Here is a 16698-nt window from a genome sequence, read left to right on the forward strand (position 1 = left end):
CTGGGATTAATCAGTTCATTTTGACAAATACTGGGGTTGATGCAACAGAAACTATAATGCAATATGCCCAGGATAACTCCTTCCAATATAGAGGTATGGATGTGGGGTGGCATTTGCCGATTTTAGTTCTGTCAGACCGTCACATGATATTCTAGTAAAAAAGGAAAAGCTGGGAACTTCATCCTAGGAACCAGTATACCACTGCAAATATCTGGAAAAAACACTAACCCACGAGCAAACAACCCCTGCTGAAACTCTTGTAAACTCACCAGAAAAACAACCCCTCTAGGTACTGGTTCATATTCAATACATGACATGTAATCCCCTCCCAAAAGGCAGGAGAACAGGAAAAGTTGGACACAGTTATATGGAAACAGTTAAAGTGTGCGAAACGTATGCTTGGTTAGATTTGGAGATTGACTCTGTATGGCATTAACCAACATCCTTGAATTGAGAGCTTGAAGACATTCAGACAGAGTGTGAGCAACAATACAACCTAAGTATTCCAAAATGTTCATTCTTGAGTATTGATGCAAAGTAATGCCAGCTTTCTATAAATCCCACATACCTTGAGCAGCTGGCATGGGGTCTGTCCAAAGTTACTGATGATTCCCTCTAAAGCTTTCCGCTCTGTCTCATCTGCAATGGCATCCAAATCAACGACGCCTATAGAACGCGGGAAAAAGATGTCAATCTAAGCAAGAAACTATTGCTGCAGAATCACATTTTAGGCTCAAATTTAGGCTCAAATGTTCCCATTATTTAGGTGATGGTCTGTCATCAGAGCTCCTTCATCACCACTAGTGAGTCTTTGGGTTATCACAGTTGGAGAGTTACTAACAGTTCTGAAAGCTGTACAGTACCACCTCTGCATTCTGACAGAAATCACTTGTGTACACTATCAAAGGAGCTACAAACATCAAGGTTTTGCACACATCTAAGCAATGCGTTCTACTTGGCAACCCCTTACCCACATCATGCAGCAACTTGCTAGAGCAGCACTCTAGGCTCATATATGTCAGTGCTCAACAGAACTTTGACATGCAGAAACATTTTATCTACTGCATCCTGCAGCAAATCACTGCCATCAAAAGAGAAGAGAATCAGTAAAATCACTTTTGCACACATATCATTTAAAGTGCCAGGGGGATCCTCCATTTTACCTCATGTGGTCTACATCTGCATTAACCCACTGGTACTCATACTAGAACTGAATATTTTCAGATCCAGATGCATATTGATGATACCAACATATATATAAACATTTAAAACTCTCACTCATTTTAGGAACTCTGCAGATGCGATGAGATGTCCCAGGACAGAGAAACTGCACCTGTCCAATGATCCCACAAATAGTACAAATTGTTCATTGGAGAAAGCCATAAAGTAGCCTAAGCCGTGTAACTTTGTATATGTTCTTTTAGTAATACTTTCCAAGCTCAACTATCTAACATTTCAGCAAAAAGGTAAATACGATTTTCACTTAAGGCTGCCCAGCAGTTGGAGAGGCATGTGTAGATAGCCTGGCATAAGCTTTTTATGGAGCTGCCATCTCTGCACCCCTTCCCTCTCTGTAGGGAGAATGGGGAACCTACAACTGTACTTACTGTTACTTGGGGAAGGCCTACGTTGGTATGCTTGTCAAGAGAAAGCAGCAGCACCACACAAGTAAAAGTGATCAGGTGTAGATATTCTGTGTATAAAGTGTGCATCGGTGGGTGTGTACTTTGACAAAGTCACTCACAGAAGTATATGTCACTAACAAAAAGGAATTTTTTTCCAAGTGTGTGCTCTCTTTGGTCTCTTTATGTGGTACTACTGCTCATGGTGAAGCATATTTGGGGTCTAACATGATGGAATCCTATTTTGGAGGGGGGCGAGGGGAGAACTGCAGGCTATGTTTAGGATTGGTAACATACATGGTTGGCCTTATATGGCTTGGCTGTCAGGGTGTGTAACAAGAGAGTGGTTGGCTAGATGGATGCATGACGTTTACCTGGGTCCTTATTCTTTGAAGTGATAAGCCAGTACATTAAGAGAAGAAAGAGACTGTCAAAAGCAGAGAGTCTATTACACAGAGGGCTGTGAAACATACACCTCATGAGAGCTGCCAGTAAGGCCTTACATTGGAATGGTCTCTACCCTCCTAGAGGAAAGAGGTGAGCATCAAGATTATCCTGAGTCATTCAAGGCTGAACCATTTGGGAAACTTAGTTCAACTCACCACTCCAAAAGACAAAGGCCCAGACTCACTGGTGACATCAACTAGGACTCCCAAGAGATGTCAGTAAAAGGCCATATAGCTTCATGACCAGCCTGTGGTTCATTTTGGGAACTGCTCACTTCCCTTTCAATTCCATGAGTGAGTGCTACCCCAGTCCAAAAAGAAAGCCAAGGCATTGTTCTGATCATGAACAAGGGTTATAGGCAGTCTATCGTAGTTGGTTTGAAGCAACAGGTGATTCAAAGTTTATTCACCCACAGACCGTGCACTGACTGCTCCATGACAGCCCCTTCATGTTCATGAGCAGGATGCTCCAGCTTAGGGAAGCTGTAGAGACTCAAAAAGCTTATTCAGGGAGCTTACACTAACAATCAAGTAAAGTCATGTGTTCTCTTATGACTCAATATTCCGCTTTTTTAGGAGACTGCTGGGCTGGAACAAGTGTACTCTTTATGTGAATGTGTCTGTAGTGTAAAACTAAGTCAGCTACACATGGCATGGACTTATCTTATCCCTGCCAAATAGGATTCCATCATGTTAGACCCCAAATATGCTTCACACACATGCATGGAGTGGCTGTGCTGGTCAGTGGAAGGGAAAGGTGGCTTTATGACACTGTTTCTGACCTTCTATAACATAGTTTAGGCACTAGTTATAGTGGGTTTGTGATGTTTCTGGTACATGGAGCACTACACGTTGTTTGCATCACTGCTAAGGCATTGACAGCCACATTTGATCCTTATGAAGGGCCGGGATGCCCTGCTATGCCCTACGACCCTCATTCTGGGACAACCTCCTATTCAAATTACTAGATCCAGGGATAATTCACTCATAATCCTGTGACATTTCAAAACTGTCCATCTTTAGGAAAAAAAAGGATATAAGTTGAGGTCATCCATGGGGAGAGGAGTTGGTCTAACGGCTAGGGTGGTTGACCTCGAATCTAGGGAACTGGGTTCGAGTCTCAGCAATGACGCTGAACATCTAGTGATTCTGGGCAAATCACTTAATCTCCCCATGCCTATCAAGAAAAATGAATGTGTCCTCATGTAATGCAACTAGCGCTATGTAAAGCGCTCTGATACCCGATTCGGGTCATGTTTGCGCCATATAAAACTCTGTAAAATAAAAAATAAAAAAAATCCATCCTCCAACTCACTCCAAGCTGCTCCATTTGGCACAACACACTCAGCAAATAAAAGACTTGGGTTCATACAGAGTTCAACCACTAAAGGGTGCCATCAACAGTGATTAACAGAAGATATCAAAGAAATACATTAGGATCATATGGCCAGAATGGTCTCCATCCAGAGTGAATAGGTGTATGCCCAACATACAATGTAGCAATCGAAGCAGCTCTGATTATCGATCTCATGATTGGACTATGAGTGCCCAGCAGATTATCTATACCATATCCAACTAAAACACACTAAATAGCTCCCCTTACTTGCACTGCATTCACTGGGACCATCTAAAAATAAGAACCATGCCCTTTTTTCTGCCTCACTAACAACCTTTAGTACACATATAATTTTGAAGCATCACATATTCATCTATACTTCAGACACAACCACGAGGTGACATGTCCCCACCATACAAAACACTGAAAAATAAATATTTCCACAACATGTGGCCATTGTTCAACTGGAATGGCATGGTGAGCAAAAAATGATGGATTTAGGCCCAGATCTCTGTACTGGGGTGAATGTATGACATTGCTCTGCATTCTGTCCATCAACTGTTGTTTTAGCATGTAGCTAATATCTGAAACAAAGGACCGAATATTGTGAGACACAATACACACAGCCAAAATACTTGATCAGACAATGAGCAGAGTAGATGTTTCTGTCAACCTAGAGTTAGAAGGGTCCCCCAGGATCAAAAAATCTCGGTTCACCAGAATGGCCCCAAAAGTACATCTTACATTGCAAGGTGAAGCACAAGAAACACAAGATTAATGAAATGCAAGTGAAAGCACAGATACAAGCAATCTTGTGACAGACAAAATAATGCAAGCCAAAAAACTGTAGAGTGTACAGTTATTTAAAGTTGGACAACTACTGGCAACCCTCTGCAACAAAAATGAGTTATTTTTGTGGTGTTATGTGACCTGTTTGATGCTAACCTTCCATGAACTCCACGGGCACCTACAAACTGGCATGTGTTAGTAGGACCAGCCAGCTGATAGGGACTGACTTGCACCCCTTAATGGTTAGAGCTGGAGTCTGATGCACGAGCACCCTCTTACCCTCATAGGTGCAGTAGTAGAAGACGTTGAGGGCCTCCACAGCTGCCGGACCTCGTTGCTTGTATCCAAATATCAAGTCAATCCACTCATGGAGATGCTCGGACACGTACTCCGATTCCTATTTGGAGATGCATAAAAAGAAAATCAATCGTATAGGTTTCGATGCAAGAGCTTGGAAAAGAAATATGGGTGTCAAATGAAGAGAGCACAGAAACTGATGAGTATTATTTTATGTACCAAACCACTATCTTCATGTCTTACATTCAAGTTCATATTTAGTTTGTGCAGGTGAAAAATGTAATGGCTGCCCATCACATTATATTCAGTAATTGCTACAGTTACAGAAAAGGGAGCAGTATAAATAAAAATAAGTAAGTGGGACCGAAGACCAACTTGCTGAAAAAGGAGGCCAAGGTAGCCTACAGCTTCTTGAAAGGGAAAATAAAGCAATGTTGCACAGGTTCATTCTTGTTGTTGTAAGGTCTGTCTCTAATTCAATAGCTGTGAAGTGTAAACAATGGTTGTTGTGCCCTTGTAGCTGAGTTGACAGTGAATGGATATTAGTTTTTATAGATTCAAAATAATAAAATGAGCGCTTCAATGACACCAGGACTACACACCTAAGAAGAACCTTGAAAAACTGCAACTGAATTTATTGATCATTGTAGACTTAAAAGTATCTTTGCTAAGAACACAGGCTGATTACGAGAGAACTTTGTATGTAGGCAGAGCATGATGAGTTCCCTTTAATGGAGGTGGATTCTGTTTTTAGAAACAGATACTGCAGTTGGCAGATTTGCTGGTTCCAGCAAAAAAAACACATACCAAATTCCCTAGGTAGATGACTTCCAAACAAGGGACTTAGAATTCAATTCATAATGTTTTGAGTCATTATTTGCACCTTTTTAATCACATATAGGAAAGTCTGAATGCCCAGTCAGAAGTGTTAAAACCACATTTAAAAGTATATTCAGAATCTATTTTCTAAACACTCCTAAATCTAACACACCAGGTCAATAATAAGTGGCAGGGGGACCAAGCAACTTTCTCAGATTCAGACAATTTGTTCAAAAGCAGAAGTTGAGATCAGCATGAAATACCAAACATATTTATCCTCAAGAGAATTACACTTCACTGGTTAACACATTTTTTGCAAACATCTCATTTTTACTGGTGCCAGAAAAATCTATGATATGCATCTAACATATCAGCAATTGACTGCGATGTTGATCTAATCCAACCTGATGAAAATGGTTAAGATCAGCCACCAATGAAATGGACATTAATGCCAGTTGCTATATCTCTTCATGTAATGTTAAATAAGGCAGGTCTACTAGCTTTGTCAAAGGGTCAGAACTCGAAAATATAAAAGACTAGCCTATTGACTTTATCAAGGTGTCAGCACATCAACATATATAAAGCACACCTATTGGTTTAGTGAAGAAGAGGCCACAATAAATTTATCAATAACGTATTCCAAAGAAATCCTTGTAAATACACACCATACATAATATTTGTTGTCACAATCTTTGGAATAAAAACGCTTTATTTTAAATATCTTTGTGCCAAACAACCATAAAGCAGAATCCTCACAGTGGGCAATGTCCTTTTATCAGACACTCAAAGCCTTTATATTGGACCTACTGATATCATAGCAAATTATTTAAACAGGGATGCCGCAGATACAGAACATTAGGACCTGGTTTATCCATGATTGGCTTATTTGATTTAGTGGTAGGTTCCTAGTAAAGTGCACTATGTGTGCACAGGACCCGTAAATGAAATACTAATAGAGGGTCTGCAGCACTGGTTGTGCCACCCAAAGAAGTAGCCCTGTAAACTTGTCTCTGGCCTGCCATTGCAGTGCCTAAGTGCAGTTTTTAACTGCCATGACAACCTGACAAGTGCACTAACTTGTAAGGCCCCAACCTTACTGATTTTAGGCGGCGGCGGGCGCCATCTTGGGTGTGGGCTGGGGCTGCGCTCTAGTCGTGCTGGCCTCCCGCCCTCCCAGACTATTTAGCTTGTTGTGTGCAGACGCTCGCTGCCTTTCTTAGCTCTCCCTGTGTGAGCACAAGGGCTGCGAGCTACCTGGGATCTGTAATAATCATTGCTGCATTTTAAACGTGTTGTACTTCGTTTTAAAATCATTTTTTACTTTGTGCAGAAAAATCTGTTTGGGGGCATTTTATTCTATTAGTGTAACGGGAATCTAGTTTGAGGCACTCTAACACCCCTCCTCACACTATTCAGCTTTCTTTTCGCCTCGCCTAGCCGCTTTGGTTGATTGTAGGCGGCGGCGGGCGCCATCTTGGGTGTGGGCTGGGGCTGCGCTCTAGTCGCGCTGGCCTCCCACCCTCCTCACGGCCAATAAATCAGTACTATGACCAGACGGCGCAGCGGGCTGGCGCAGCGGGCGCGCGCCGAAGCCGCGCCAAAGCCAAGCCCGTCTGCGCCCGTCCGCGGCCGGACACGGCCCAGGGCCATAATCCCTGGTCCCCGACTGCGCTATTCTCCTCAGCAATTAAAAGAGCTGAATATAGGTAAGCTATATCACAATTGTAATACTGTCTGTCCTACCGCTGCGGTGGGCGTCTGTCCCCCTCCGTGCTCAGGGTGTTCGTACCAACTCCCACATTTTTACTCATCAGCTCATCAAGACCCTATTTCCATCTTGCCCTATGTTCCAATTAACGCTGCTGCAGATAGCTGTCGAGCAGCGCTTATTAACACACGTTCCCTTCCATCCCATAGTTTCCAGATCAGCGAGTTTATACTCGCTCATGACTTGGATTTACTATTTGTAACTGAAACTTGGGCAGATGCCGGATCAGGGCCGGATTTTTGTGCCGCAACCCCTGATGGATATAGTGTAGTCAGACATGACAGACCTATAGGAAGAGGCGGCGGACTCGCTATCATTTATAAGGACAAATACCGTACCACCTTGGATCCCATTAACTCCGCTAACTGTGAAGCAGTTACCTTTGCTATTAGCATTAACTCCAAACAAACTCTCAAAGGTATATTACTATACCGGCCCCCTGGCCCTCGAAACCCCTTTCTTTCTACTTTTTCTGACTTAAATGATCACATCATAAGTTCTGAGAAATATATGATATTGGGAGATTTTAACTTCCATTTGGAAGAGCAGGACAACCACGATACGATCCAACTTATTGCTGATCTCTCCAATTTGGGACTGCACCAATTGGTCAAGGGCATCACACATCAGGCAGGATATACCTTAGACGGTCTGTTCACCAATGATCCTGACATCTCTGTATTGAACACCATCCCTATCACTTGGTCAGACCATAGGGCCATTATATTTCAGTTATATATCCGGACCGTAAATCCTTCATTATCCAGGCCACGGACCAGGATTGGGATTCGTCCCTGGAAAAACGCGGATATCCCTCAGATGTTAAATTCCCTGGCCCTCTCCTGCCCTTGGGTAGGAGATACACCTGCATTATCAGCCGCTGATTTCCAGGACTGGATCCGAAGTGCCGCCGATCTAGTGGCCCCGGAGAAACTCACGAGACCTAATAGAGCATCTCCGTCGGCCGCTTGGTACACTGAAGATCTCAGACTTCACCGCCAACATTGCAGGAATCTAGAAAGGCGCTGGAGGAAAGGCTATTGCCCTATAGCCGAAAAAACCTATAAAGATGCCCTCAGAATATACAAAAAGGCGATTATTGCCCGAAAAACTGTTTTTTTCTCAACACAAATAGAGAACTCTGCAAATTCGGCTAGAGAGCTGTTCTCTGTTGTTACGACTCTGTCCACCCCCTCCACTGGACCCGGGGTCGAACCCTCACAGATTTTTTGCAATCAACTGTCTACTTTCTTTACCACAAAGGTGGCAGATATATATGCATCTTTTGAAGGGGATATCAGAACTAAAGATAGAGTCTGTACTGGGGAAGAAGTAATTCTTGATCACAATCATGATCGTTTTCCCTGTTTTACACCCACCTCACAGGACAACATTGTCAGACTCATTTCCACCATCAAGTCAGGTTCCCCTTTGGACCCGTGCCCTCCCTCCGTGATGGCAAAACTCACGGAAGTGATCTCACGTCCACTTATGGAAATCTGCAATACTGCATTCCAGACAGGTCAATATCCCAGCCTGTGGAAGAAAGCTGTCATAAAACCCCTTTTAAAAAAACCTTCCCTGGACCCTACAGCTGTGGCCAGTTACAGACCGATTGCGTGTCTGCCCTTTCCTGCCAAAGTATGCGAATTCCTGATGAATAGATAACTATCAGAGTTCGTCGAGGCTCACCAACTTCTCGACGAAACGCAGTTTGGGTTCAGGAAAGGGCATGGGACTGAGACCGCTTTGATAAAGGCCTCTGATGAACTCAGGGCAATCATGGACCAGGGAGGGGCGGCTGTCTTGATCCTTTTAGATCTGTCGGCAGCCTTTGACACGGTCGACCATACCATTCTGGTCGACCGTGTCACAGCCCTGGGGATAAACGGTTTGGCCAGGGACCTTATTTCATCTTTCCTGGAAAACCGCACCCAGACAGTGAAGCTGGGAGATTACTATTCCCCTACATCTGCACTCCCTTGTGGAGTCCCACAGGGCTCCTCGCTAAGTCCTATGCTATTTAATATCTACGCAGCGGACTTGGCGAGGGTAATAAAGGCCCATGGGATACGACTTACATCTTACGCAGATGATACCCAGCTGGTGCTGGCTATCCACAGGGATGGCCCTACCGTGGCAGCCAACTTCCAAAGAGCCATGCTCGAGGTCAGTACCTGGATGGCCTCGAATTGTCTGAGGCTTAACTCGGACAAGACCGAGATCATGACCTTTGGCAGGCTTTCCCCGGAATGGTCCTCCATTTGGTGGCCAGAAAAGCTGGGCCCCCCACCTGTCCCAGTGGATAAGGCCAGAAATTTGGGAGTGATCTTTGACAGCAAGCTGTCCTTTGACCTCCACACTAATAAGGTTGTCTCCTCAGCATTTTTCATTTTGAAAAAAATTAGGAAATTACTGCCTTACCTCCCTACTTCAGCTGGGAAAACTCTGGTTTCTACCTTAGTTTTCTCAAAAATAGACTATGGGAACGCTCTCTTTTTACACACTCAGAAGCGTGTCCTAACAAAATTGCAGTCTATCCAGAATGCGGCTGCAAGGATTCTCCTAAATATCCCTCGCCGCAAGCCCACTTCCCCTGCTATTTGCCACCTCCATTGGCTGAGAGTAGAGAGCCGCATAAAATTTAAGGCCCTCTGCATTGCCTATAAGGCAGTACACTGCATAGGACCCAGGTTCCTTATCGAAGCTTTTCAGCTTTACACTCCCAAGAGGCAATTAAGATCGGCTAACACCAGCCTCCTCCCTGTACTACGTACAAGAACTGCCACCTGGGGAGACAGGCGTTTTCTGGTGGCCACTCCAAAACTTTGGAATCTCTTGCCACTGGCCATTAAGACCGCCCCGAACCTGATGAGCTTTCGCAGGCTCTTAAAAACATGGTTATTCAACCAGTAAGATGACGGCTGATTCTAGTAGCTCCACAGCGCCGAGACACCCCAGGGTATTCGTTGCGCTATAAAAATCTCGAAAATAAATAAATAAATAAATAAACCTTCCCTTTTACTACATACAAGGTAGGCCCAAGGAACCCCCATGGGCAGGGTGCAGTGTATGTGAAAGGTAGTACATGTAAAACACACCAGTACATATCCTGACAGTGAAATACTGCCAATTTAGTTTTTCGCTATTGTACGGACTATCTCTACCATAGGTTATCATTGGAGCTGCCTTGTAACATTTTACAAGTGTAACTTTCAACTGGGAACAGCTAGAGGTTTGGAGTTTGGGATCTCTGAGATCAGAATTTTAAAACATACCTTTTTGTAAAGGTGGGTTTTAAATTCTGTGTTTGAAAATGCCACTTTTAGAAACTGGGCGTTTTCTTGCTTTGCCATCCTGTGCCTCTACCTCCCTGTCAGTCCAGTTTAGACTTACAGGGGGCTGATTGTGCATTTACTCTAGACAGTCACACAAATGGAGTTGAGGTGTGCCCTGCATATACTGATTAGCTCAGTAAGGCCCATCAGCCTGGTAATGGGCAGAGTGGTGAGAGGAGTTGTCACATACACCTGAAGGCTGTCTCTAACCCCCTGGAGTGTGTCTGGAGCCAAGACCAGGCAAGACAAAAACGTGCACACTATAAAGACAGTCCTTTAAAGAATGTCAACTTCAAAGGCCAAAAGTTATATAAGTATTGAACCTAAAACCCCGGACTTTAAGAATACTTCTGTATCAAGAAGAACCTCTGTCATGAAGAGCTGTAAGGAGGAGTACTCCCCCTTTGCTGTGTGTTGTTTCGCTGGTTTGGCCTGCAGTTGCTGCTTCGGCTGTGGAGAGTGAGAGGACTGAACTTTGCTCTGTATCCTGCTTGTGAAGTTTCTCCAAGGGCTTGTGTGTGCTTGCCTCATGTTGGAAGTCTCAGGGCCATCAGAAACTTTATCTGCAGCTGCCTGAACTCCACTGCTGGGAGATCTGACCAGCCACGTGTTGTTAATTCCAGTTCTGAGCCCTTGGCGGTGTTCCCTGCAACAAAAAGCTGTGAAATCCTGCAAAATCAACACATGACCCTTCCAGCGCCTGTTTTTCTGATGCAGCACCGCCACGTGGGAGAAATTTCCATGCACTACCGCCGTAGAATTCGACGCAGCACCTGGCTTCGGCTCAAAGAACCACCCCAGCCGGAGTTCAGCACAGCGGTCTGCAAAGTCTGAGGCCCCCACACTGAATCTGATGCAGGCCATGCTGAGCGGCTGAGAAGACTGATGCATCATTGGATCACAGCTGAAGAAATCAATGCAGCACCTAGTTTATCCCTCCTGCATCGATTCAAGCGCAACCAGATTTCCACGCATCGCACCTGTGTGTCAAGTCTACGACGACGCTGGGCTTCAGTAAGGAACCAAGGCCGCTTGTCCGGAGAACCAACCCATCACCTCACCCGCACAGTAAGAAACTTACGCTTCACCTCTACTCCTAGTAAGAAACCAACACATCACCTCATCTCCAGTAAGGAACATATGCATCGCCTCCCCTGTGTAGCAGTAAGGAACCCATGCATCACCTCCCTTGGAGAAAAGAACCGATGCATCACCTTTCCTACGAGTAAGGAACCGACGCATCACCCTCCCTGAGTGAGAGGAACTGATGGATCATTGTGCTTTATGGCGCCTCACCTCTCCTGCGCTTGTTTTCATTGTGTGATTTTGAATCATAGCAGGTACTTTGTGCTAAAAGGGAAGCATCCATAACTTTATATGGACTGAACTGTTTTAGATCTTTTAAAAGTAATATTTTGACTTGTGTGTGTTGGATTTGTGTAATTTTTGTCTTGTTTGGTTTAGATAAAGATATTTTATTTTTCTAAACTAGTGTGGTGTCCATTTGTAGTGTTTTCACTGTGTTACTGTGTGTGTTATGTACAAATACTTTACACATTGCCTCTGAGATAGGCCTGATTGCTTGTGCCAAGCTACCAGAGGGGTGAGGGGGTTATCTTGCATTAATCCCCTTATCCTGACTAGAAGCAAGGGTACCTACTTGGCAGGGTGAAAGCCACTGCCATCTAGAGACCCTGCATTTCTAACAGGCCACTGTGATGATTTTACTTAACCAGGCTTACCAAGGCCTTTCAAACTACGTAAACCCTGATGGAGAAACACTATGTTTTAACAATTTGAAAACGTTTTATTCTTTGATAATCTTACCAGTGCTTTCCTATGTTTATAGATAAAATCTTCTCGTGACTCAGCCCACCTTGGAAGCACAACATCGTTCACCTTCCCATTAGAGATCTGAAGGCATCCAAGATCAAATCCTGCACATGAAATACAGATTAGTTCTCTGAATCGCATTTCCAAAAAAATTTACTTCTTGACAAAAAAGATCTGTAATCCTATCACTATTTCTATTTAATTCTCAAACCACTAAAAGTGTTACAGATATAACAAGAATGGATATGGCACATATGTGGTAACTGGCAGACTTACTGACTAGATACATAAATACTGACCTCATATAAGGAATGCCTAAACCTCTAGCTAGCCCATTTGCCAGCCTGCTTTAACATAATAGATAATAGTTCTCTTGTCTCTCCCATCTCAACTGCTGTACATAAAAGTACGGTATACAAAAATATGGTCTGACATCAATATTGTCCTAAATATCATTTACGAATCTATCATCTCATCAGTTGTAGATTTTCTATTACTAACTTAAATGGGGAAATATTTATGTAAATTATATTTAGAACACCATATTTATGACAGACAATATTCTAACTAAGAAATTCAGGTACCACATTCATCTAAAAATCTATAAATTATTTTGCTGATAGCACATTTTTGTGAGGCAGTGCAGCCGAACCTCAGGTGGTATCACTTAAATATTTGGAGCCAACTCTCCACTGGAATATGCAAATTTTCCTAACTTGATCCACACACTTCATACAGTTAGGGCCTGATTCACTAACTGCATTACATACTGTAGTATTATACTGAAGTTACTTACTACAAAATGCAATTCAGAAACCTACTGGTGGAAATGTTCACCCCTCCTATATTTTCAATACAATAAATAATCTTATCTCATATTTTTTAATAGTTGCATTTATGTTTGAATAAATACAGTTATTAAAATATTTTATATGTATAGAAATAATTTCAATATATATAACATTTTGTGATTGTTAATTCATATTAAATATGCATAAACATTTTAATTAGGTGTAATTTTCTAAATGAAACTAAAAAAAAGAATTACAACAGATTTAGATTATTTCAATATTTTATTCCAACCCAAGCTAATAGTGCTGCAGCGTTGTTTAAATTTTTTTGTTCTACATTTAAAGTAGGTAAAATGAATTTACAATAATTTTTACCATAAAAATGTTTTACTTGTTCTTTTATACTTTATAGGTTTTCACTCTATGTTTCAGTAGGGACTTCTGTACCAAGTGGTGGTGATCTCTGCCTACATGCGAAACATTACTTGTAGTAACTTTATACTTGTACATTTTACTCCACCTCCTATTTTCAGTGGTGGAGACATGTCAGTCTACAACTTGTAGTAAATTTTACATTCGGAAACGGTAAATAACCAAAAGAGTAAATTAACTACATAGTGTAAGAGCATACGTAGACATACTCATGTGTAAATTTACCTTTGTGAATAAGCTCTCTAGATGTTAGTTTCATCTCTACATTTTCTCGCCTCACGATGTTACAAAGTTAAGTCCTTGTCTGTCTTCTTTAACAGAATCCTTATAAAGACACTGCTGTCCTTTGTTTGGTCTGGTCTGAGCTGTACTCAGTCAAGTTTTATCCTGCTAGAGCTGCAACTTGGAAATCTAGAATTTACCACTCAAATATACAGTGTATATTTTTTTCTTGTGAATTGTATCTCTACCTTTGACTTCTTTGATCTCCACTCTGCAATTGTTATATGCATCACTGACAGCAAAGAATCAGTCCATCTGCTAGCTGAACCAGACCATAAACAACATGAAGCTTTTGTGTTTGGTAGGCCAAAATGGTATGTTTGAGAACATCAGCATCATTGTGTCTGTGATGCTGCAGTTTATTTAGATCTGCTTTCTAGATCAACTTTTATTTTCCTATCACATCTTATTGATATACATTTTGCTTCTTGTCTGCCCCCTTAACCCCAAGTGCCATTTCATACCATGGTATGAATATAAACCTCAGGTAATTTTGACCCAGATCCATTGTTTCTACCAACACCTGTGCATGATACAATATTATACATTCTACATAATCTTCAAGTTGATTTTTTTACAGTAATACTATAACTACTTATATGCCTGTGTTTCAAGCGTTTTATAATTGAAGCGTGTGCAATTATTATGGGCTTGTTTTCTTGTAGAGCGCAGTTTTAAAGGCAAGTGAGTTGTTCTCTCTAGAACACTGTGCAAACTGAATTGGTTCAAAGTGTGAGCTTAGGAAGTAAACATGTTCTTGTGAAAGGGGCCAATGTCCACCAACTGGTATGGACTGCACTCAGAATAAGGAATAGGGGAATATTTGGTTTGAATGAAAAACAGAGAATAGTAAAGGATACTTGTTACACCCATCTACAATGGAACATGTAGCATTTTCCTTATGCTCCTTAGCCACCCCTTTTAGCAAAATTACAAACATGATTATTTCAGCCATATCATTGTTTTTTAAAACACTGAATATAGATTGTTTGATCGTCCTTCTAAATTTCAGGTGGCTACTTTTATCCTCTAATGTTGTGTGGGGCAAGTTCAATATTTGAGACCCTTCCGCCATAACCAGCCTGTGTTTTGAGCCTGGTTTGGGGTCATATAAAGTAGTATATTATGCAATGCAACCACTATGGTGGTACTAATGATTCTATAATTTCCACCATAAATGTTTTCTTGATTTTATTGTAGAATCTCCTAGGATGGTATATTTGGTTAGCTATGGGTTGAAATTGTTAAATATTGAACTTCTTCCCACCTCCTTCTAACCCCACATAATTAAACTCAGAAGAGCAGATTATCTGCACAAATACTGGAAAATATCCTGTGGATCGTAACGGATGAGGCCTTTACCATTTCCATTCTCCAAGAACTCTGGAAAATAGAAAAATTCAGGGATTAACTCTTTCACATCCACAGGGTTCTCCATTCGGGCCTGCCAGGCAGCGGGGACCGAGTGAAACTGGCGATCTGAGCAGTCAAACCTTAAATAATCAACAGTAAAAAGAAGAGTAAAAATTAGACAAAAGAGACTGCCTTATTCTGTTTCACTTAAGCAATTTCATGCACTGGAGTACTGAGAACCCATTATGATACATTAGATAGTGGAAAAAAGAGGGGGCAATTTATCAGTCCCACAGAAAACATCAACATAATTAATAATTTAGAAAAGAGTGAGTAGGCTGGCAATTCCACCAAGACACCTCTTTTTGTATCTGTAGCAATATATCTCATATCCAAGCCAACAGGCTGTACATGCCTGTACTACAAAGTAAAGATAACAACAAGGACCGGAATTTAAAAACAGTAATGGAAAGAACAGTAATTAGCATTTTGTTTCTAAAGGCAAAAACAGTAACAATCAGAAACAGCTCAAAAAAAGAGCCGATGTAGCAGTGTAAGGTTCAAGAACAGGACACCCTACCCCTTGCGCTGGAACTTTGCTTACATTAATCTGAGCACACAAGCAACTTCTTCAGCGAGCACTATGACAAGAAGAAAGACAAACGTACACAAACTACACACCTATAAGGAACAATACAATACTCTGAAGAGAAGTGTGTAAATGTAAGGTTTCAGCAATGATGGGATGGCTCGGTCTGCATTGGTCATAACTGGTAATGCTTGGTGGGAGCAGGTTATTGTGATTAGCTGGGTTTTATGGACTAGTATCATAATTTCAAAAGACAGGATCAGTTCCAGTTAGAAAATATTATAGGCATAATAGTTAGTTTGTGGCTGTTTAGCATCAGGAGCATGATGATTAGCTTTTAATTGGCTATTGCCATGTTACTAAGATTTGATTGAGTATGGTTTTTGTCAAGATTGGGGTGGTTGGTCATTGTAATTTAGTCACAGTAGAGCAACAGGTTACTTAGATTTGCTGAGAGTAAAGAGCGCAGTGGTGCTGTTCGAGTTCATTTATGTCACTATTGTGCTGTCTTGGTTACAGCGTGGTGTCAAATAATATTGCTAGTTCAAAATGCAATGCTTTGGCTGCGGGTTGTGACTATTCTCTTCTGTGTCGATTTAATCATTCATTGCTGTAAAAACAAAGGCATTGGGGCTCATCACAAAAATCCAGTCTGCCTGTTTCTTTCCCTGTCCTTTACCTTCCACTCTGGAGCTGTATGTGGAGGGTGGTAAAAGGCTCCACCCGGATCATATAGTGCATCACACCAGCTGCGTTGGAATAGTGGGTCCCATAGTGGAATTTATCAACAGTGCCCGATGGGTCCTCGAAACTCTCATACCTGAGAAAATAGACATTGTTGAGAAAACTGGAATTCAAAAGTTATGAAAATTAAAATGTGATAAAGGCAAATGTGTGTTGATTGATGTGAAAAATATTTACTCATATGACTTCATGGGTTCAGTTTGATACCACCACTCTTCTGAAAGAAGTGCACGTAACTTAAGCTAAGGAATGCCTTCTT

At 41.9% G+C, this 16698-nt stretch overlaps 1 protein-coding gene across 1 annotated transcript in view; it reads right to left on the reverse strand.

Annotated features, from left to right (window-relative positions):
• NBEAL2 (neurobeachin like 2) overlaps nt 1-16698 on the reverse strand; it is a 682983-nt gene that overhangs the window by 76525 nt on the left and 589760 nt on the right. The window contains exons 41-45 of the mRNA XM_078662556.1: nt 16375-16515; nt 15116-15246; nt 12243-12352; nt 4473-4590; nt 569-666 (exon numbers count right to left, since the gene is read on the reverse strand). Of these exons, the coding sequence (XP_078518682.1) occupies nt 569-666; nt 4473-4590; nt 12243-12352; nt 15116-15246; nt 16375-16515 (598 nt within the window). The remainder of the gene's footprint in view (nt 1-568; nt 667-4472; nt 4591-12242; nt 12353-15115; nt 15247-16374; nt 16516-16698) is intronic.

Source organism: Lissotriton helveticus, chromosome 10 (assembly GCF_964261635.1).
Source record: "Lissotriton helveticus chromosome 10, aLisHel1.1, whole genome shotgun sequence".
Lineage (NCBI taxonomy): Eukaryota > Metazoa > Chordata > Amphibia > Caudata > Salamandridae > Lissotriton > Lissotriton helveticus.